At 36.5% G+C, this 23866-nt stretch overlaps 2 protein-coding genes across 5 annotated transcripts in view; both read left to right on the top strand.

Annotated features, from left to right (window-relative positions):
* Window positions 1-13649, top strand: part of Nup153 (nucleoporin 153) — a 34602-nt gene extending 20953 nt beyond the window's left edge. For 2 of the 4 annotated variants that reach the window (XM_073976685.1, XM_073976686.1), the window contains 4 exons: window positions 2253-2354; window positions 2885-2971; window positions 10814-10881; window positions 13116-13649. In XM_073976685.1, coding sequence (XP_073832786.1) covers window positions 2253-2354; window positions 2885-2971; window positions 10814-10881; window positions 13116-13200 — 342 coding nt within the window. In that variant the 3' untranslated portion in view covers window positions 13201-13649. The remainder of the gene's footprint in view (window positions 1-2252; window positions 2355-2884; window positions 2972-10813; window positions 10882-13115) is intronic. The other 2 variants (XM_073976687.1, XM_073976688.1) reach the window with 1 other exon arrangement.
* Window positions 13650-19835: 6186 nt separating this feature from the next.
* On the top strand, window positions 19836-21878 carry Bx42 (Puff-specific protein Bx42). Its single transcript, XM_073976684.1, has one exon. The coding sequence runs from the start codon at window positions 20020-20022 to the stop codon at window positions 21658-21660; it is 1641 nt and encodes a 546-aa protein (XP_073832785.1). The 5' UTR covers window positions 19836-20019; the 3' UTR covers window positions 21661-21878.
* Window positions 21879-23866: the final 1988 nt, after the last annotated feature.

Genomic DNA, 23866 nt, shown 5'->3' with positions numbered 1-23866 from the left:
AATAGATCGCCTATTGAAGGAAGATCGTCAATAGGTCTTCTATTGAAGGAAGATCGTCAATAGGTCTCCTATTGAAGGATGATCTCCAATAAGTCCCCTATTGAAGAAAGGTCTTCAAAAGGTCCTCTATTAAAGGAAAATCTGCAATGTCTCCTATTGATGCAAGATCTTCAATAGGTTCCTTCATGAAGAAAGGTTTTTAATAGGTCACTAAATGAAGGAAGGTCTTCTTTTTATACCCTCAGCCTTTAGGCTAAGGAGGGTATATACACTTTGATACGATGAAAATGTGCCTCATCGAAATAATGGTTTTAGACCCCAAGTATGTTTGGACGAAATGGGTTTCAGACAATTTGGAGTCGATCTAGCCATGTCCGTCCGTCTGTCTGTCCTGCTGGCTGGAGCGCACGATAACTCTCGAACGGAGCAACCGAATCGGTTCTAAATTTGGCTTTCGTAATATTTTGTCCAAACTTAGGCGAGGTTCCAATATGGACTCAATCGGTCCACTCCTTCGGGTACCTCCCACACAAAATTTCAGAAAAGTGCAGTTTAGGACCTGCTTTCGAATCGCTTTGGTTTTTATTGTAGCAACTTGTACTCACTGTCCCCCATACGAAGGTACAAGTTTCACTGAATCGGTCCACTCCTTCGGGTACCTCCCACACAAAATTTCGGAAAAGTGCAGTTTAGGACCTGCTTTCGAATCGCTTTTTGTTGTAGGAACTTTTAGCCCCTGTCCCCCATACGGTGCTATAAGTTTCATCGGGGGCAAGTCCATACTTCCTGAGAAAATAGCCTGAAAGTTACAAAAAACCCCTATGACACCGTGTGCAGTGGTTGGAGCTCAAGATAACTCTAGAACGGATCTTCCGATTCGGTGCAAAATTTGGCTTTCTAATATTTGGTCCAAACTTAGTTCAAGTTCGAAGATGGATTATATGGGTCCACTCCTTCCGGTACCTCACCCACAAAAGTTCGAAAATGTTCGGAAGATTTGTGCTCACGATATCTCTTGAAGGAAGTAACCGATTTGGTCCATACTTTACACATCGTGAATTTTCTACCAGACTTCGATGAGGTTCCAATATGGACTCAATCGGCCCACTCCTTCGGGTACCTCCCACACAAAATTTGGGATAAGTTCAGTTTATGACCTACTCTCGAATCGCTTTGATTTTTGTTGCATCAACTTGTATTCACTTCCCTCCACACGACGGTACAAGTTTCATCAGGGGCAAGTCCATACTTCCTGAGAAAATGGCCTTGTGTAGTGGTTGGAACGCAAGATAACTCTCGAACGGATCCGTCGATTCGGTCCAAAATTTGGCCTTCGTAATATTTGATCAATACATAGTTTAAATTCGAAGATGGGCTATATCGGTCCACTCCTTCAGGTACCTCCCCCACAAAACTTCAAAAATGTTCCGAAAAATTTTGCGCACTATAACTCTTGAAGGGAGTGACTGATGTAATCCATACTCTGCACATCCTAATATATCTACCAGATATAGATCAGGTTCGAATATGGACTATATTTGTGCAATTCTTTGGGTACCTCCCACACAAAATTTCGCATAAGTTCACTTTAAGACCTGCTCTCGAATCACTTTGATTTTTGTTGAAGCGATTTGCTTTCGCTACCTCCATTACGACGGTAAAAGTTTTTTCAGGGGCAAGTCCATATTTCTTAGGAAAACATCCCTAAAAGTATAAAAAGCCCTATGTCACCATATGTGGCTCTCGAACTGTTCCACCGATTTGATGCAACATTTGGTCTTCGTCATATTTTATCCAAACTTAGTTTCATGGGGCAATACCGGTCCCCAAATTCCGGTACTTCTCCCCAATATTTAAAAAATGCCACTAAAATTCTAGGACGATATCACTTGAATGGTGCAACCAATTTGGTCCTAACTTTGGATCTCCTAATATTTTGCCAAAATTTATTTTAACTTCTAAAATGGCCCATATCGGTCCTCCCTAAGGGTACCTCCCCCACAAAAGTTTAACATTTGTGTTAATTCCTAATCCACATGTTTGTCGGCAAGTTCAAATGTCCAAAAAGGGTCACAAAATTCTGAAAAGATCTTAAATACATTCGATCTGTCCGTAGGTGAAAGTTTCACTTCACATTGGCTGAGGGTATATCTCTGTCGGCATAGCCGACTGATACTTTTTTACTTGTTTATTTCTTATTTACCTTCGATCTTATTTACCTTCGATCTAATATTCTTTTTTTTCACTTCTAGGGAGGATTTAATTTCGGTTCAACGGCAAATGCCACAAAGCCAGCATTCAATTTTGGTGGTACTACAGCTACGCCCACATTTAATTTTACCGGATCATCAGAGGTATGTTTGAACCAATAATATTTATACAATATACCATACATATATTGTATTCGTATTGTAGTATTATGTATGTTATCTATATTGTTATTATTATGTATTGTTTATAAAACAAAACTATGTACATTTTAAAAGTAGTTGTAGTTCGAAACTAAATTTTCTTTACTTTTCTTCTCTCTTTTTCCCCCTCTCTTTAATTTTTTGTTACGCGTAACATTCTCTCGCTGAAAATTATATTGTATACTTGTGGGGACTTGTTAAAATTTTGAAAACAAAATTGGTATTTTGAAATTGAAACGGTGAAAATTGGTAATGTCTCCGTGGATCACATCGTGGTCGGTCGTCTGGTCCATCATCGTCCGTTCAACAAAACAATGTCGTCTGTTACGTTCCCTCTCAAAAAAAAAAAAAAAAAAAAAACTTAACCCTCTATTGACCATTGGGATTCTATTGTTGGTTATATGTATGTATGTTTGTGCGTGTTCGTCATCGTGTTGTTCTTTTGCCATAAATGTTGACACACAACAAAACAGTCGCTAAATGCAACGAAACCTTTTCAATTCGGCGCAACTCCATCAGCACCAGTTTTCAGCTTCGGCAGTGGCGCTGGTGCAATAGAGGTAATGTAATTAGATGTAAAATTTAAAGTATTTATTTATGTATTTTTTTTTGTTGAGTATGTAATTTCTTTGTTGAGTATGTTTACGTATTATGTAAGTGCATGTGCAAGTGCAATTATTATTATTTTATTTATTATAATATTTTTTTTTAGTTTAATCATTTTTTCAGTTTATTTGCATTTAGTGTATTCTGTTTTGTAAATATTTGTTATGCTTTCCCTTTTACTTTAATTTTACTTAATTTTACCTACCTATGGATCGGTATTTATCCCATCTATACAGGGTTGCCAATGCACCGGAACAAGTCTCGTTTAGGGACACCTTTGGGATCGGACTGACATATTTATCATAGGTAGAGCCCTTGGGACCCTGATCACAACAATGTATAACTTTCTCGGGGGAAGTCCATAATTGCCGAGATATGGGTCTTGTCTATAACTTTAACACCAGTACATTAGCGGTATTCACTCATGTTGCTAAAGTGACATTGTAGATCTTGTACATCTTGTTAATATTGTAGATCTACAACAGTTTACAATACCACAACAACAAAATACATGAAAGTTTAATTTACCACTGGGTTGTTCATTTACTCGACCTAAAAGCCTTGTTATCATTGCACTGTACTTTACACACCCTTGTAGAACAGCTGATTGTTTTGCCGCCACTTGGTTGTGAGTTTTATTTTATGTCGAAGTTTTGTTTTGTGGTAGAAAAATGGGAAAAATAAAAGAATGGAGGCCACGAAAAAACAAATTTATACGAAAAAAGTGTAATAAAACTGAAACTAAAAGATAGACTTACGACGACGTTAAGATGCTTTGATTTGCTTACGATATTCACAAAAAAGACATTCACACTTCGTTGTAAAAAACCCTGGTACATATAGTACATTAACAAGAGTTGTAAATCTACCACAATGAGTGAATACCGCTGAAATGTTTATCTTGGGACCCCGATTACTACGAGAAATATATATAGTGTGTAGCAGCCATTGTTGCAGTAGTCCAATGTGATCGTCCAGAAAATAAATAAGAAGCAGAAGGGGGGAATGTGGGGAAAAGGAAAGTTGATAGAGTACCTAACAAGGAACAGATCCTTAATGGTTCATCACTAGACAGCGGAATTTTATGCCACCCCTATTTTTGGTCCGATTCATGTCAAATTTTGGGACTGGGCATATTTTTGGCTTCTGATTACATTGCAATCGAAACATATGACATATGCAAAATTATGCAAAATGCATAAATTTTTGCATATGCAAAATTTATGCATTTTACATATTTTCTTATGCAACAAATATTTCAATAATAGGTACAAAAATGTCTATGTGTACAATTTTTATACCCTCAGCCTTTAGGCTAAAGAGGGTATTAACACTTTGATACGACCAAAAACGTGCCTCATCGAAATAATGGCTTTAGACACCAAGTATGTTTGGACGAAATGTGTTTCAGACAATTTGGAGTTGATTGAGCAATGTCCGTCCGTCTGTCTGTCTGGCTGGCTGGAGCGCACGATAACTCTCGAACGGAAGAACTGATTCGGTTCAAATTTTGGGTATCGAAATATTTTGTCCAGATTCGATTTAAGTTCGAAGATGGGCCATATAGATCCACTCCTTCAGGTACCTCCCCCACAAATGTTCAAATATTGTCGCAAAACTTGTGCGCACGATATCTCTTGTAGGGAATAACCGATTTGGTCCATACTTTGCACATCATGTAATTTCTACCAAACTTAGATGAGGTTCCAATATGGACTCAATCGGTCCACTCCTTCAGGTTCCTCCCACACAAAATTTCGGAAAAGTTCAGTTTAGAACCTGGTCTCGAATCGCTTTGATTTTTGTTTACGCATGTTGTATTCGCTTTCTTCTATACGACGCTGTAAGTTTCATTAGGGGCAAGTCCATACTTTCTGAGAAAATGGGCCTGAAAGTTACAAAAAACCCTATTACACCGTGTTAGTGGTTGGAGCGCAAGATAACTCTCGAACGAATCTACCGATTCGGTCCAAAATTTGGCTTTCGTAATATTTTGTCCAAACTTAGTTCATTTTCAAAGATGGATTATATTGGTCCACTCATTCCGGTACCTCCCCCGCAAAAGTTTGAAAATGTTCGGAAATTTGTGCGTACGATAACCCTTGAAGGGAGTAACCGATTTGGTCCATACTTTGCCCATCGCAAAATGTGTACCAGACTTAGATAATATTTCAATATAGACTCAATCGGTCCACTCCTTCGGGTACCTCCCACACAACATTTTGGAAAAGTTCAGTTTAGGGCCATCTCTCGAATCGCTCTGATTTTTGTTTTAGCAACTTGTATTCAGTGCCCTCCATACGACGGTACAAGTTTTTTCAGGGGCAAGTCCATACTTCCTGAGAAAGTAGCCTGAAAATTGCAAAAAAACCCCATGACACCATGTGAGGTGGTTGGAGCGCAAGATAACTCTCGAACGGATCTGCCGATTCGGTCCAAAATTTGGCCTTATTAATATTTGGCCCAAACATAGTTTATGTTTGAAGATAAGCCATATCGGTCCACTTCTTCAGTTACCTCCCCCACAAAAGTTCACAAATGTTCGGAAAATTTGTTCATACAATAACTCTTGAAGGGAGTGGCCGAATTGGTCCATACTTTACACATCCTAATATATCTATTAGATTTAGATCAGGTTCAAATATGGATTATATTTGTCCACTCTATTCTGTACCTCACACGCTAAATTTCGGATAAGTTCACTTTAAGACCTGCTATCGAATCACTTTGATTTTTATTGAAGCAACTTGCATTCGCTGCCTCAATTGGGATGGTAAACATTTTTCAGAGGCAAGTCCATTCTTCTTGAGCAAACATCCCGAAAAACCCCCTATGGCATCATATGTAGTGGCTGGAGATCCACTTCCATAATGGTCAATGTACATCCATTCCTTTTAGTATCTCCTCCGCAAAACGTTTGATCTCTAATCCTAAGGAACATTTTTGTCGTTTCAAATGCCCAAAATTTTTAAAAACCCTTAAATACATACGTTTTTTGGGAAAATATATACAGGCTGAGGGTATATCTCTGTCGGCAAAGCCGACGGATACTTTTTTACTTGTTCTGTTAAAAATTCTCTTCAGACAAGTCAATAAAATAGAGAAATGTATAACCACAGCCACAACCTTCAAAATACCGAAAATCGGGAGGTATCGTTCTATGGGGGCTATATGAAGGCCTGAACCTAAGCCGACAAATTTTAGGTGGAAAGTTTTATACCCCCAACGAAGACTTAATACCGAATTTCAGCATTTTTGGAGGGATATTGAGGGCACATCCTTCAAAATGCCAGAAATCGGGAGGTACTGTTCTATGGGGGCTATATGAAGACGTAGACCAATACCGATAAATTTCAGTTGGAAAGTTTTATACCCCCAACGAAGACTTAATACCGCACATCCTTCAAAATACCAGAAATCCTGAGGTACCGTTCTATGGGGGCTATGTGAAGACGTGAACCTATACCGACAAATTTCAGGTGGAAAGTTTTATACCCACAACGAAGACTAAATACCAATTTTCAGTCATTTCGGTGGGATATTAAGGCTACAATTTTCAAAATACCGAATATCGGTAGGTACCGTTCTATGGGGTCTATATGAAGACGTGGGCCTATACCGAGAAATTTCTGGTAGGAAGTTTTATACCCCCAACGCAAACCCAAATACCAAATTTTAGTCATTTCGGTGGGATATTGAAGCCACAACCTTCAAAATACCGAAAATCGGGAGGTCCCATTCTATGGGGGCTATATGAAGACGTGGACCTATGCGGACAAATTTCAGGTGGAGTGTTTTATACCCCCAACGAAGACTAAATACCAGTTTTCAGTCATTTCGGTGGGATATTGAAGCTACAACTTTCAAAATACCGATTATCGGTAGGTACCGTTCTATGGGGCCTATATGAAGACTTGGACCTATGCGGACAGATTTCAGTTGTAAAGTTTCATACCCCTAACGAAGACTTAATACCAAATTTCAGCCATTTTGGTAGGATATTTAGACCACAAATCCTTGAATATATTTTTGCATATGGTTTTGCATATGTTCTTTTTATGCAGATATGTACAAATATGTCAAAATATGCACGATATGCAGAATATGCAAAATATGCAAAAATTTCTGGGCCTAATTCGTTTTATTTTTTAATAAACCGAGTTTCTGTCTAATCAGATTTTCTCTACGACCATCCTAACCATATATGCATTTGCATAGGATTCCGCAGTCTATTCATCACACTAGAATTTGCTACTTTATAAAGGAAGAATTACAGTGACTCCTCCACCAGTAGGAAGATTGAGAACCACTAGTTCATCAACCATCTACCCAGCAAATCAATCGTTCCGACATCGGAACAAAATTCTTGACGTTCCGACATTGGAACAAAATTCGGAAAGATATCTTAACGAAAGTTGTATGATGTGGTTGACATAATTTCGGAGCGAAATCGGATCCTTGGGAAATTCGGATGTGAAATTTATTTCCGGCATTCGCTCCGAAATCGGCACAATTTTTTTAATTTTTAATTTTTCATTACTACATCATCTTATGGCCTGCGGAGCAAGTTGAATGTTTTCATTAAGTTCTGATCGGGACCAAATTTTTTTCACAGGTAGGTCTCGTCACCCAGATCACAAATATATATAACATTTATTGCGGAAGTCCATACTTCCCGAGATATGGGCCTCTGAAGTTCCGAATATTCCTTTGTATGTAACTTCGCTATTTTTGAACGGATAATGATAATATGGATCCTACTGTAAAGCTTAAGGAATATACTATAATATTTATACATTTTATTATAAATAGACCGTCTTCGGCCGAGGATTTATGACTTTTTCTATGGACAGGTGCAAATCTAGGGAACGGCAACAAAATTTTCCTTAAAATCATACATTTTTTCTAAATAGCCGGCCTTCGGCCGGGGATTTAAGACTTTCTCCTATGGACAGATGCAAATCTAGGGAACGGGAACCAAATTTTCTTTAAAATCACAAAAATTTTTCTAAATAGCCGGCCTTCGGCCGGGATTTAAGACTTTCTCCTATGGACAGGTGCAAATCTAGGGAACGGGGACCAAATTTTCTTTAAAATCACAAAAGTTTCTCTAAATAGCCGGCCTTCGGCCGGGGATTTAAGACTTTATCCTATGGACAGGTGCAAATCTAGGGAACGGGAACAAAATTTCCTTTAAAATCATACATTTTTGTCTAAATAGTCGGGAATTTTCGGAACTTCAGAGGGCCATATCTCGGGAAGTATGGACTTCCGCAATAAATGTTATACATAGTTGTGATCAGGGTGACGAGACCTACCTGTGAAATAAATTTGGTCCCGATCCGAGCTTAATGAAAACATTCAACTTAAGCCCAACCAAATATGATGATCATAAACATAAAATTCTTTTAGTTCCGTCATAGACAAACTGAGAAAGTTTTGAAAGATCCGGCCGAGAATACAATGTCTTATGGCTTTGGTTAGTTTTGTAGCTGTCTGTGCGAGTGGTACCCTTCCGTATTAGAGTTGTATAGTTCATGAACGAACTAGTTCAATTGAACGATCCATTGAATAGAGCGTATGAACTAGATCAGTCGATATAGTTCATTATAGTTCAATAGTTCACTGAACTATAATCAGTCGGCGACCGTACGTTAAACGAACGAACGATTCACAATCTAGTTCAACACGTCGTTCATATACATATACATAAAGTTACGCCGTCGTCAGTGTTGTGAACTATGAACTAGATTACTGAACTAGTTCAGTTAAAAGAGCTGAACTATTGAACTAGATCTTTCAAATGAACTAGATTGTACAACTCTATTCCGTATCTCAGTCTTTTGATAGATTTTGAAGTGACGCAATTCACCGTGGTAGTTTTTATAGAAGGGTCTGTCTTCTCTCGATTCCGGTCACCTAGGAAATGATGTCAATGCTTTTGCCAATTTTGGACATCTTTGGTGTATCTGATCTGGTTCTTTATCCCTCACAATGTGGCCTTTTGAGACTTGCAGAGTTGATGTTGCTTCGACCACAACTTTGATCGGCGGATAACATTTAATATATATCCTCTGAATTTCCGTTATTTACATTAATTGCCTGAGAAATTGTCCTAAAAACGAGTAAAAAAGAATCAGTCGGCTTTGCCGACAGATATACCCTCAGCCCCTGTAAATTGAATCCTTTTTTTCCAAAAAAAAAAACTTATGCATTTAGGGGGTTTCAAAATTTTTGGGCGTATGAACCGACAAAAATGTTGATTGCTTTTAATGTTTAAAAGTTTTGCGGAGGAGGTACTTAAAGAAATGGACCGACATAGACCCTTCGGACTGTTTTCTCAAGAAGAATTGACTTGCCACTGAAACAACTTTTACCATCGTAATTGAGGCAGCGAATGCAAGTTGATTCAACAAAAATCAAAGCGATTCGATAGCAGGACATAAAGTGAACTTATTCGGAATTTTGTGTGAGAGGTACCGGATGGAGTGGACAAATATAGTCCATATTCGAACCTGATCTATATCTGGTAGATATATTAGGATGTGTAAAGTATAGACCAATTCGGCCACTCCCTTCAAGAGTTACACTACGAACAATTTTTCCGAACATTTTTGAACTTTTGTGGGCGAGGTACCTGAAGGAGTGGACCGATATGGCTTATCTTCAAACTAAAACTACGTTTGGACACAATATTACGAAGGTCAAATTTTGGACCGAATCGGTCGAACCGTTCGAGAGTTATCTTGCGCTCCAACCACTACACACGGTGTCATAAGGTTTTTTTGTAACTTTCAGGCTATTTTCTCAGGAAGTATGGACTTACCCCTGATGAAACTTATAGCGTCGTATGGGGGGCAGGGAATACAAATTGCTACAACAAAAATCAAAGTGATTCGCGAGCAGGTCCTAAACTGAACTTTTCCGAAATTTTGTGTGGGATGTACTCGAAGGAGTGGACCGATTGAGTCCATATTTGAACCTCATTTAAGTCTGCTATAAATTTTACGATGTGCAAAGTATGGACCAAATCGTTTACTTCCTTCAAGAGTTATCAAGCGCACAAATTTTTCGAACATTTCCCAACTTTTGTGGGGGAGGTACCGGAAGGAGTGGACCGATATAACCCATCTTCGAACTTAAACTAAGTTTGGACAAAATATTACGAAAGCCAAATTTTGGACCGAATCGGTTGATCCGTTCAAGAGTTATTGTGCGCTCCAGCCAGACAGATAGACAGACGGACGGACATGGTTAAATCAACTCCAAATTGTCTGAAACACATTTCGTCCAAACAAGATCATTCTTCTTGAAAAAATAGCCCAAAAGCTCTAAAAATCTACTGTGACCAACTAAAATGCACGATTCCTATCGAAAGAAGTGACTGGCATTGGACCACACTAAGTACACCCTTATATTTCCCTCAAACTTAAATCAAGTATATCAGACAACTTCTTTCGGTATCTCCTCCACTACTCCTCGGAGTAGTAACTTTATTGTTGTATTTGGAACCGTTTTGGGCCTGGGCTAGGTACTGTGTTTTTGAAAAATAAATTAAATTAAACAAAACTTTCAAATTTTCCTGACTCAAAGGATCTAAAATCCAACATTGACCAACAAAAACTAAACAACTGCGGCAAATGCTTTAGCTTCTCCGCTTTTTCATTGAACTTGTCGTTTCCATTCATCCATTCTCTTTGGTCATTATTTTTTGTGTTTTTTTTTTTTTAATTTTGGCATATTCTTCTCTAACCTAAATATCAAAATTGTATTTTTTTTTTTTGCATTCTTTACAGACAACACCGAGTGCTCCTTTCCAATTCAATGCAGGTACCGCACCTGCTGTTTCAAGTAATATCTTCGCGTAAGTACTAAAGAAAAAACAACAACAATAATTGTGGCTTGCTTCCAAAATGTACGAACAGATACCATTGTTTGCAAAGTATTCAATTTAAAAATGTTCAAATGTTCCAAAAACGACGAAAATGTTTGTAAACATCCGATCATGAAGCAATACATAAGGTGAACCTTTAAGTCCATTGTCCATATTTACATTAGGCAATTTTCCATGCGGCAATTGTCAGTTTGTTGATGAGAGAGGCCATGGCACAATAATAAGGTACAGCGCCAAAAACAGTTGATTTTCAGACTAGTTGTCAAAATGCATTATTGTGAATAAAAGCTTTGTTCCCGTACTTTTTAATAGTAAAACTCATAAAAGAGAGAAAGAGACAAAAATTGTTGCCACCCTAAAGTTTTTTCAAAAAGTTCGGGAAGGCAAAAATGGAAAAAACGTCAAAAAAGCTGGAACAAATGTCAAAGTCGGCGTACTAGCCAATCAGACGCCGGCGTCCATTCTACTATTTTTACATGCTCAAATTTGTCGAGTAAAAAGTTTTTAAAGAGGACGTCAATCACCGCCATTTTTGTTTAATGCCAAGTTAACACTTACGCTCCAAAATCCACTGGATTTCACGAAATCCTGAAATACACCCCGGGAACGGGTTTTCGGGTAAAATGTGTAAAAGTCGTAAAAATTGTATAAACTTTTTAGTTCTGGAACAAAGCTAAAATCTCATACAAAATGTAAACATGCAATTCACAGCAATGCATTATTGTAATCAAATTTGACGTTTGGTATGATTTGATGTAACAGCTTCTTATTCCATTTTGTTTGTGATTTTATTCACAATAACGCATTTTGACAACTGGTATGAAGATCAGCTGTTTTTGGCGTTACACCTTGTTATTCCACCATGCCGCAAGGAAAATTGTCTAATATAAATATGAACTAATTTTAATTGAAGCTCTTCAAGCTGTCAAAATTTATGTTTACATTTTATTACGAATAATTCACGATAACGATGAATTTGGCACATTTGGTGAAAGCTGAAGTACTTACCTTGTATATTGCACCATGTTTCCGATAACTTTATAACATTGGCAAGTTACCAATCATGGCGGAATAAGAAGGTGTGTTACATCAATAACAATAATCGGACCATTTACCACACCAAACGTCAAATTGCTTGTTTACCTTTTGTGTGTAATTTTATTCACAATAATACATTTTGACAACTAATGTGATAATCAGCTGTTTTTGCCGTTGTACCATCATGGTACAATAATACAGGTATGCCAGCTGATGGTAACATAATGTGTCAATTGCATTGAATTGATGTCAAATTTTGACATCTTATGTTGCCAACAATTGCCGATGCGGCTACCTGTGTATTTGTACCATGGTTACCATATTTGTAGTAAGACGGGCTCATTCAAGTTTCATAGTGTGTACTCCACTTAAGCGGCAGAGTACACACGATCAGTTTTGCTCAAATTTTGCTTGCTTTTCAGTCATAAAATGGACATTTTCAAAAATCCTTAAAAACTGTCATTAAAAAATGATCGTGTGTACCCCACTTAAAGGGTAGGGTACAAGGCATGGTACAATAATTCATAGGTAGGCCAGGTATGAGAATCGCCAAAAAAATACAACCCTGTCGCTATGGCTTAAAACGTCAAAATTGTTTTGATGAATGATAACGGATGAGTAAACAAAGAAGAAGAAGAACGAAATGTTGAAATGAAAACAAAACAGAGTTGAATTTTTTGATCAATAATAAATATCAACTCTGCATGTCAACACGGTTTTGACAGATTAAGCCATAACAAAAAAAAATTGTAATCAGCTGTTAGCTGTGGCCTACCTAAGAATTATTGTACCATGGTACAAGGAATCAAATCATCAGCTGTTTTGATATTTTATCTTTTGATACATTTTGGAAGTCAGCCCAGCCTCTTTTGTGGCCATTTTTTGGAAACATTTTGAAGGAAAGGAAGCTTATTCAAACCCACTATTGTCCATATGAACGGATAATTAAAATTAGCTTGTTAACTTCTTTTTAATACTAACTGCAACAATTAACCAACCAACAACATGTGTTTGTCTTTTGTATGCAAAATTTGTATGTTATTTTGAAAACCTGTGTGTAAATGTCATGATAAGCAAATGTGGTGCATACGGTTCCTTTCCTTCACACCAAAATTTAATCCTTTTAATCTTGGCAAAAAATTAATGTATAAATTTGTCCCATGTAGGCCAACACCAACACCAGGAGCCCAATCAGCACAACAAGCCAAACGAAAGATAAGGGCACCCATACGGCGCGTAACACAACGGTAGAGATTTCCATAAATAAGGACGCTCCTAGTAGTAGCGTGGACCAATTACAACAAGAACAGCAACAACACAGTGGACTGTGCTCAAGACCGCAACTTAATCTTAGAAAAAATATTCAAGAAGAACAAGACATACCACAACCACTACAACAACAACTGGAACAAAAACTAACTGACAACGACAACAACAATGACGACGATGACAATAACGTTAAGGACGAAAGGACATTTGATGACAGTACTACTAGTAAACAAAAGAGAAACAACAACAACAAGCAAATGCCAGCAGCATCTTCAGCTTCAGCTAACATAATTGTAAATAGTTATCAAAATGAGGAACAACAACAAAATGCAACAGTCATCTTAAATAAATATAAATTAATACGTCGATCAACAAACGCCTCCTCTTCATCCTATTATTCCGTTAAAACACAACCAACAGCAGTACAAAAACAACCACACATTACCATGACAGGATCTAATTTAAAAAGGAGAAGACATGTACAGTTAATGAGCAATGCAAGAAGGCTCTCCTCTTCTTTCTTACAACAGCAACAACAGCCACAAAATAGTTATCGTAAAGTTAATACAGTCATAAAATGTCATAATGTTTATAATGTAAAAGCATCATCAACTCCTCCCAATATTATTCATAGTGACTTTGCCAAACAATTGCCATTGCCCAACAATAATTTGCTACAAAGCAGCAGCGGTAGCAGTAGTTGTCCTCCAAACTCTTCTTCTTATTTAACTGATCAACAACATGGTTCCTCTATACATAAAGTCCTTCGTAGGACCACAAAAGGAAATAATGAGACAATTTAAGGGGTGTCCCTCCCCATGGATCATGTTTCCTCAGCGATATTGTTGTTGCTTTTTCATTCATCATCAACAACAAAGTTGCATGTGTGATTTCATATGATGCTGGTGGCCAATGTAATGTCGTTATCTCTCAACTACTACTCCTCAACGCTTACAACAGACTCACTCACTAACTCTACAATAAACAAACACACACACACAACAACAGACTTGAAAACTATTAATGATTTAATTTAAGCATATGTTATATATAGCATAATTACTATAACATTACAACAACAAGAGGGTTTTAAATTTAACTCCTTCTAACAAAGAAGAAATCAAACTAAATCAGATGATTCAAACCACAATGAACATGGAAATCAAACCACTCACTCATCCAACATATTCAAATGGCCGGCCGTGTGTTGTCAATGTAAAATTCTCGTATATTTTACACCGAATTTCTTTATGTGCCTCCTAATATATTGTAACAACAACAAGTTGAAACCCCCTAATGTTGTTGTATGTTGTAAAGAATTACGAGAAGATTTTGTACGAAATGTCATAAAAGTAACAAAATTAACATCTGTTCAAATTCCCCCCAACCCCTACTCTCACTCCGAAGTCAGACGTTTTATGCGAAAATTTACGGGTTTTTTTGTGAGAGAGCGGAAATGAAAGATAATTACTCATAAATTTCTGTGTACGTCTGACTACCGAGTCACACAAATTTCTCCTTTTCGTCGGATCAACTCTTTGAGAAGTCCGAGCGACCCAAAAGTAGAAGAAAAACAAATATCTTTTTTTATATACATATATATTTATAGAATTCAATTGTTTCTATTCTAATTTCCCTTCTCTTATACACACTACAAGTTTCCCAGAAATTGTTAATTTTTATAAGAAAAATTATAATTGTTTTAATATGTTTTTTTTCTTCGTTTTTCTTTTTTTCCCAAATTTGCATTTCGTACAAAAACAAAGAAAATAAACAGCATTCGTTGTCATATATGAAAAATGCATTCTCTGTATATGGAAATTTTTGTTTTTCGAAAAGCAAAAATTCCTTGGAGAACCATAACAATGCTGTTCAATTAAAATGGAAAACACAATTTGAATTAAACAAGAGCAAATTTAAAAACAAAAATGCAAAATAAACTTTAAAAAATTAAATATAATTTTTATTTCAATTTAAGTCTCTATATATTTTTCATATTTTGTTATTAAAAAATTCTAATTAAAAAAAAAAATAATATTTTATATAAAGAAAAAGAAATCAAGTTGTTTTTTAATTAATGTCTTCTTTACTTGTTTTAAAATACAAAAAATCCTTTTGAAATTTATATAAAATAATTAAATCATAAATGTACGAATTTTTTTGTTGAAAAATCATTTTTATTTCGAATTAAGTCCTTAAGATTTAAATATTTTTTAGTAACTAAAAAATACCGATCAGCAAATTAATCACCGAGCACTACTTTGTTTCTTCTTTCTCCCCCATTTTTCCAGTGTATGTTAACAACAACACTTTGAAATAAGAGATTTTTTTTTTAATATTATTGCTATCATGAATATATATTATTATTAATAAAAAAACAAAATCGGATAAAAATATTCATACACAACACATAATTAATATGGCATACAACAAACAACCAACCAACCAACAGGAATGAAAGTATAAAGAAATGAAACATGGAAAGAAGTTTGGAGAAAAAAAAGAACACAAGAAGGAAACAAATAATTTAACTGAACAGAGTTACATATATGTAAATAAGTAAATATATTGCAAAACAAATAAAAATGATTAAAAAGTCTAACCCCCATTATTATAAGTCTTCTTTTGTTATAGTTTGGATTTACCGAACAGATTTATAGCGTTCCGGGTAACTTAAAGTTGAAAGTGATGGTTGAATTTCAAGGAGGAGCTTCAAGTCATTAACTTTCAATGTGAAAATTATATTTTTAATGCCTCCAAATTAGTTTATTTTGTATTTTCAAATCCATCAGATAGTAAAAGAACACATGTAATAATGGCCCTAATACTGAAATATAATAAAAAATCATTTTTTTGTTTGTTTTATTTTATGTGCGATGAGACGTCTATATATTTCCTCTATACTTTATTCAACACCAAATAATCACTTTAATTTTTATGTGTTTTTCTTTTCTATGTAATGAAAAATAATAAGACTACACGATAGAATCTGACGTGTTGCTTAGCCACTTAAAATATACCATTAACACATATACCCCCATTAGCTTTGTTCCTTTACTTTTTTAGTTAATAGGGGTGGTAAAGGAGAAAAGTGTAAAAATTGCTCTCTCATGAACATTTTTATCAGAATGTCAAAAAGAAACATAAAAAATCAATTTTCGTCTTTTATTTCACAGTTTTTAATTTAGTTTTGTCAGCGTTCGACTTTTTCTTTTGTTTTAATTAATTTATTTTAGAATTAATTTTGTCATTTTAAAAATTTAATGTTTTGTTGCCAGACTTGGGAAGCGAACCCGGACCGTCAGAGTGCAAAGCGAGTATGCTTACCACTGCACCACCGTCTCATACAATCATCAGACAGAAAAATGTCCCATATTATTTCAAATGTGTTGAATCTTTAAATAAATGTAAACAATCGGCTTGGAAGTCGCTCCGAAGTGTCGGCATACGCGAAAAAAAGTAATCACAATAAGGCTATAGAAATAGTTTGTGTAATACACCAATGATCTTCCTTGGCGTGTCTCCGTAGTGACTTCCTAGGCGAGGGAGTGAGAAACGCACTTCCAAATGCTGGCAGGGTATCGACTTTAAAAGAATTTCACTTTTCAAAATTATTTTCCGTGCTAAAAATTCCGTGGGAAATATTATTGATTGGCCTGGGTAAGTATTTTTTGTTATAGTTTGGATCAGATCGATCAGACTTATAGCGTTGCGATTTACATAAAGTTGAAAGTGATCATTAAATTTCAAATAGAACCCTCTTGACATTAACTTTCAATGCGAAAATTATATTTGTAATGCTTCCAAATTGGGGTTTATTTTGCGACAAAAATCGGTAAAATAAAAACGCATAATTATGAATGATAACTTTGAGTTGGCAACACTGTTACTGGTTGAATAAGAAGGTGTTACATGAAATCAGACCAGGGGCTCAATTCTGTTTCTATGAAAAAGTGAAATGAAAACTTTTATAAAGGAAAAAACTGTCAAATGAAAAAAAAATATAAACGGAATATTTTTCATTTCAAAATTTCACAGAACAAGAATCCAGCCCCATGGCACAATGATAAGGTACAGCGCCAAAAACAGCTGATTTTCAGACTAGTTATTAAAATGCATTATTGTGAATATAATATCATACGAAATGTAAACAAGCAATTCACAGCAATGCCTTATTGTGATCAAATTTGACGTTTGATGTAACACCTTCTTATTCCACTATGAATCAGACACAACGTAAAATTTGCTCACAATAATACATTACTGTGAATTGCTTGTTTACATTTTGTATGTGGTTTTATTCACAATAACGCATTTTGACAACTGTAATGAAGATCAGCTGTTTTTGCCATTGTACCTGTATTATTGTGCCATGGGTAGAACTGTACGACTACTTCTTATTCGTCGCTACCTTACCGAAAAATATCGTTAATTACCGAATTTATAAACATATTAATGTTACCGATTTTTGTCGGTAACTCAAAAAAAGAGTTGGAGAATCGCACTACTGAATTGTCCCTTATTAAAGCCCGGCTACGTAGATAAAAATCATAATTTAATAGATATTTTGTTCCCGCGCCCGAACTTTTAACCTGTTCATAGCCAAGAGTCTTATGGGCCGATTCCGTACAGCGAGGCGAGTCATGTCGCGTCGTCTATCGTCTCTGTGACAAAATTTAATAAATGCACTACGTACAGCGATAGAAAATAATCGTCGATAACAAGTTATTTTTTTTTTTTTTTTATTGGTTAGTAAAACTGTACGGCGACAGCTTATTTGTTGTCGCCGGAAAATGAACATTTCGGCGACAAAATTTGACGACGTCAAGCGATATTGCCATACGGAATCGAAAAATTGCATTTGGCAACGCGACACGACTCGCCTCGCTGTACGGAATCGGCCTATTAAATCCCCGGCCGAAGGCCATGCTAGAACAATATAAGGTAACATCAATACCCAGATGACTGAACTAGTATTTACTCTACCTTCTTTGTTCTAACATGGCCGAAGGTCGTCTAGTAAAAAAAAAAAAATAATTTACGTTTTTAAAGAAAATTAAATGGTCTGTTCCTTTATTTTTGAAAATAGTAAAACCGGCAAAAGTAGTAAAAGATGTAAACTGCTCCCATATAAATTGTATGGTTTCAGAAGTAAAGGAACGCTTTTCGAGTAAAAAGTGGTAAAACTTGAATATTCTTGAACGTAAAGGAACAGAGCTATAATTTTATTCGCGTAGTGTCAGCTCAACTTGTTTCAAGTTTTTTTGGTGACATCAACGCCGTTATCATTTGAGATCGATTTCTCTTAACACGATATATATGTTGTCTTTTGTCAAATACTTCAAATACATTTGACATATCGCCTTAACATACATCATTCACAATGGAACAAAGCCGTTTTGTAACAACCGTTTGATTTGTAGCTGCTGCTTTGTTTCTTGTGTAAAGGCCTCTGCACATACGGCGCGTTGAGCGTCGCGTTACAACAACCAGATGAAAACTTCAAGAACAAACTTGGCATCACTTACACATTTTTCATATGGTTGTTGCTTTCAACGTGCAACGCGTTACACAACGACCGTATGTGCCGCGGCCATGGCGGGAAAAAGTAGGTGTTACATCGATAACAATAATCGGACAATTTACCACACTAAACGTCATAATAGCTGTGTTCCTTTACTTACCTGAGGTTACCATTTTAACCATTTGTTACCATTTTTAACCTGCAAAGCGTTCCTTAACCCCGAAAAGTGGCAAAACTGGAAGCAATTTTTAAGAGAGTGAGAGGGGAGAGAGCGAAAATGGCTTTCTCTTCTACCACAGGCTACCAGCAAAATTTCTGCTGCTAGAAAATGGCAGAACTGATTTTTCGACTTTTGTTTGACGATTATTTCACAAAATGGACGAAAAACCGAAGAAAAAGCCTAGCACTGACGACACTAAATAAAAAACTGTGAAATAAAAGACGAAAATTGATTTTTTATGTTTTTTTCTGACATTGCTGCCGGATCTACCATTTTTCCGTTCCTTTACTTTTCTGGTAAAAATGTTCATGAGAGAGCAATTTTGAACAATTTTGACACTTTTCTCTTTTACCACTCTTACCATTAAAAAAGTAAAGGAACAAAGCTAATATCGCATTACTGTGAATTGCTTGTTTACCTTTTGTATGTAATTTTGTTCACAATAATGCATGTGATAATCAGCTGTTTTTGCCGTTGTACCTGTGTTATTGCGCCATGGCCGCGGCCTTGACGCAGCTAAGAGGTAGTTTACACTATCTATCATTGTCATATGCCACGAAAAAAAACCATTCCGTATCTACCCACGGAGGCAATGTGGAGACGTAGTTTTTCTACATTTTTGATGGTGTGGGCCCACAGAGTAAATGGCGTAAGGAAAATCTCTAACATTGCAAATATTAGCGAATATATAACCATGGAAAATTGCATGTCATATGAAATTTACATATAGTGTAAACTACCCCTAAATAACACAAATTTGTAGTCGATAATCTTTCAAAAATGAATTTTATTCTAAACGGCGGCTAACTGTTCATACCAACAAGTCGACTTACGTATCCCTACGCCACACAGCGATATTTTTTGTTCCGTTTGACTTTGTAGTTACAACTTTGCAACGCCGTTAACAGCAAAATAAACACAACTTTGTTGTCCGACAATCTGTCTTTCATCCCAAACTAGTTCAGACATAGGAGTTTGTCATAGTGCTTATTTTAACAATTTAAACGTGAATTCTCTTGTTTATCATACAAAAAACAGATCGCTCCACACCTGTATAATGTCACTTTCCAGTCTTTTACCCACGCCCACAAATGCTGTGTGGGATCGTGAGGATGAAAGACGCGTGGCTGCTCGTGGAGCTCCACAAATTGGAGCACTGGTATCAGCAAAAATTGCTGCACCCCCCTATGGACAACGTAAAGATTGGGTACCACGTACAGAAGCAGATTTTGGTGACGGTGGTGCGTTTCCGGAAATTCATGTAGCACAATATCCCTTGGGTATGGGTGCTCCCGCTAGTTTGGGCAAAAAATCAAATGCTCTTGCTGTGCGTTTAGATGAAAAGGGGAAAATTAAATATGATGCCATTGCCAGGCAGGGACATGGTAAGGATAAAATTGTATACTCCTCAATATCGCAACTGTTGCCAGCAGAAGTGTTGTCCGAAGATGCAGAGGAGTTGCAAAGACCTGATGCTGAAACTATTGCCGAGACCACAGAGGCAACGAGAAAAGCTTTGGAAAAGTTGACAAATCAAAAAATTGCAGCCGCCATGCCGGTTCGTCATGCCGAGAAATCAGCTCCGGCACAATATATACGTTATACACCCTCCCAGCAGGGAGATGCATTCAATTCGGGAGCCAAGCAGAGAATTATACGTATGGTTGAAGCTCAAGTAGATCCCATGGAACCACCTAAATTTCGCATAAACAAAAAAATTCCAAGAGGTCCACCCTCACCACCTGCCCCAGTACTACACTCACCCTCCCGCAAGGTAACTGTCAAGGAACAAAAAGAATGGAAAATACCACCATGCATATCGAATTGGAAAAACGCCAAAGGTTATACCATACCTTTGGACAAGAGATTGGCTGCAGATGGTAGAGGTTTGCAGCAAGTTCACATAAATGAAAAGTTTGCCAAAATGTCAGAAGCTTTATATATTGCCGATCGTAAAGCTCGAGAGGCGGTGGAAGCCCGTGCCCAGCTTGAAAAGAAATTGGCCCAAAAAGAAAAGGAAAAGAAGGAAGATATGTTGCGTATGATGGCTCAAAGGGCACGTGAAGAACGTGCTGGTCTACGCAATCCCACAGATGCAGATGCCGCCGGCTCAAGTGCAGAAGCCAAAGAACGTAATGAATTAAGGGCTGAACGTCATCGTGAACGCCAAAGAGATCGTAATTTGGCCAGAGCAGCTCCTGACAAGCGTTCCAAATTACAAAAAGAACGTGAACGTGATATTTCCGAACAAATTGCTCTTGGTATGCCAGCCAAAACGAACAGCAATGGGGAAGCGTTGTTTGATCAACGTCTATTTAACACCACCAAAGGTATGGATTCAGGTTATGGTGATGATGAAGCTTATAATGTCTATGATAAGCCATGGCGTGATGCCAATTCTATGGGTTCACATCTCTATAGACCCAGTAAACAGGTTGATAATGATAATTACGGAGCAGATTTGGATCGTATTGTTAATACACAACGTTTTGTACCCGACAAGGAATTCTCAGGAACATCACGTGGGGCGGGTGGTGGTGCGCCGGCTCGCAGTGGCCCCGTACAATTTGAAAAAGAAGAAGATCCTTTTGGTTTGGATCAGTTCTTGAACATGGCCAAAAAGGCACCCAAACGGGGAGAGGATAAAACAGATCGCAGCTCAGGCAGTAGTTCGGACAAGAAACGTAGAAAAGATTAAGGCGTTTCCTTTTTTTTTTTGTTTCTATATAATATCCCTAGTCGTGGATGGATTACTGTTAGACTAATGTAAGCTAAATGAGTTGTAGCATGAGTTTAGTTACAACCAATTACAAAACTTGATGACAATGTATATTAAGTAAAAATATATACATATACTACTATTGGTTTATATAAGAAAAATAATGAATAAAACTTCATATACAGTTCACTAAAAAATTAATTGCTTATTAGTATAAACTTTGGGAACAAATATTTGGGGTTATTCTGAATGAAAACTCCCCGTGTGTTTTTTCGCTTTCTCCCTTAAGTTGAAACGGCGGAAAGAAAGGGGAATTTTCATTCAAAATAACCGACATTGGGCATAAATTAAATACTCTATCACCTGGCGGAAATGTTTACCACCCTTGTTAAAGTAAGAAAAAATTTAAATTAAAAATATGTTGTTCCCGTGCCATAAATTGGATCCTGTCCATAGGAGAAAGTCTCAATTTCCAGGCCGAAGGCCGGCTAATTAGGAAAAAAGTTACAATTTAAAAAAATTTCAGATTTTTTCCGCCAGCTGGTAGAGTATTCATTTTGTTCCCGCCATTGTTTAGGTGACCAATCAATTGTTCGGCTCAAGCCAGATCATGTTGATATATTTATCACTAGATATCGGATTTTTGCATATTTTTGAAATTTCAACCAATTGTAACTATGTACGTTATTATATAGAATTGTATCGTTCCAATGATAGAAATTCGATGTCATATTGAAAATAATCAGTAATACGTACCAAGCTCCAGCTTCTGTTGTTCAATAAAGGAATTATTCTCATTATAATTTTCAAAAATATGCAAAAAATCCGATGTCTATTTATCACAGAGAGCCTTTGGGGACCCGCGTATAACGACAAAATTTTTCTTGCAGAAGTCCAAACTTCCCAACTTTCTTGCGTTAGTCCCAATTTACATTGGGCGAGTTTACTTGCGGCAATTGTCATTTTGTAGGAGAGAGAGGTGAGGCATATGGTAACCCTTTGCCTCTCAGCACCCTCTCTCACCTACAAACTGACAATTGCCGCAAGTAAACTCGCCCAATGTAAATTGGGACTTAATACAAGCAATTAAAATTAATACAGTTATACCTCGATTATCCGACTTCGTACAGCAGCACAAGTGTTTGGGTGTAATTATTGATTGTGATCTTTCATTTGAGAGTCATATTGATGCTTTGTCTGGGAGAGTTTGGGGTATGTTGCGTAGAGTTTATGGATCAAATTTATATCTCCCTTACAGAATTAAGTTAATGCTGGCGAATTCTCTATTGTTATCTCAAGTCTTGTATGGGTTTGAGGTATATTCTGGCACTATTGGCGGAAATATTGACAAAGTGAACCGTATTGTGAATACTATTACACGTTTTTTATTTAATCTTCGACGAAGAAGTCATGTATCTGAACATGTCATTCGTTTTCTAGGGTGCTCATTTGATATGTTTGTCAATTATCGTTGTGTGTTGCTTTTTTACAATCTTATTAAAAATGGCATGCCTTTTGCTCTTAGTAGGACATTTACTTTTTTAAACACTATTAGAAATCCTCAGATTTTTATTCCTTTGATTTTGAAAGATGTGTATTCTAAGTCTTTCTTAGTCAGAGTCGCTCGGTTTTGGAATTTTTTACCAATAGAACTACGTATTTTTTCTCACACCAATAACTCTTTTCGTTTGAAAATCCTTAGATACATGCAAAGGCTACGTGAACAACAATCCATATATATTTAAAGTCATGTATAATAAGTCACTCTTTGAATAATCAGCACATGTTGAGTTACTACTCTTTGGACTTTTTTATTGTTTTTTTTTTTTCTTTAACTGTTTTTATGGCTGGGGAGCCGAAGAAATATATCTGCATTTAAATAATAATTATTTGTTATATATTAATGTATTTAAGTAAATTAAATTGAATTGATTATTTTATAACTCAGGGGCCTAATTATGTGAGTCGATTCGATCGTGAATTTACTCGTGAATAAGTTTTCGACACGAGAAAAAAACGGCATGATAAGACTCGATCGAAATCGTTGATCGAATGTTTCGAGAGTAACCGGTAATCGAACTATGCGTTCTTCAGGGAATGTTATGAAGGTAGATGTCAAAAAAATGTGTTTATTTCAAAGCAAAAACTAAAAAACAAAATTATGGATGAAAAATGTAAATATTTG

Source organism: Musca autumnalis, unplaced genomic scaffold, assembly GCF_047663935.1.
Source record: "Musca autumnalis isolate F117 unplaced genomic scaffold, ASM4766393v1 scaffold_3, whole genome shotgun sequence".
In the NCBI taxonomy this organism is placed as follows: Eukaryota; Metazoa; Arthropoda; class Insecta; order Diptera; family Muscidae; genus Musca; species Musca autumnalis.
Note: the sequence above shows the minus strand (reverse complement) of the source record. Positions and strands in the feature narration are given on the sequence as shown.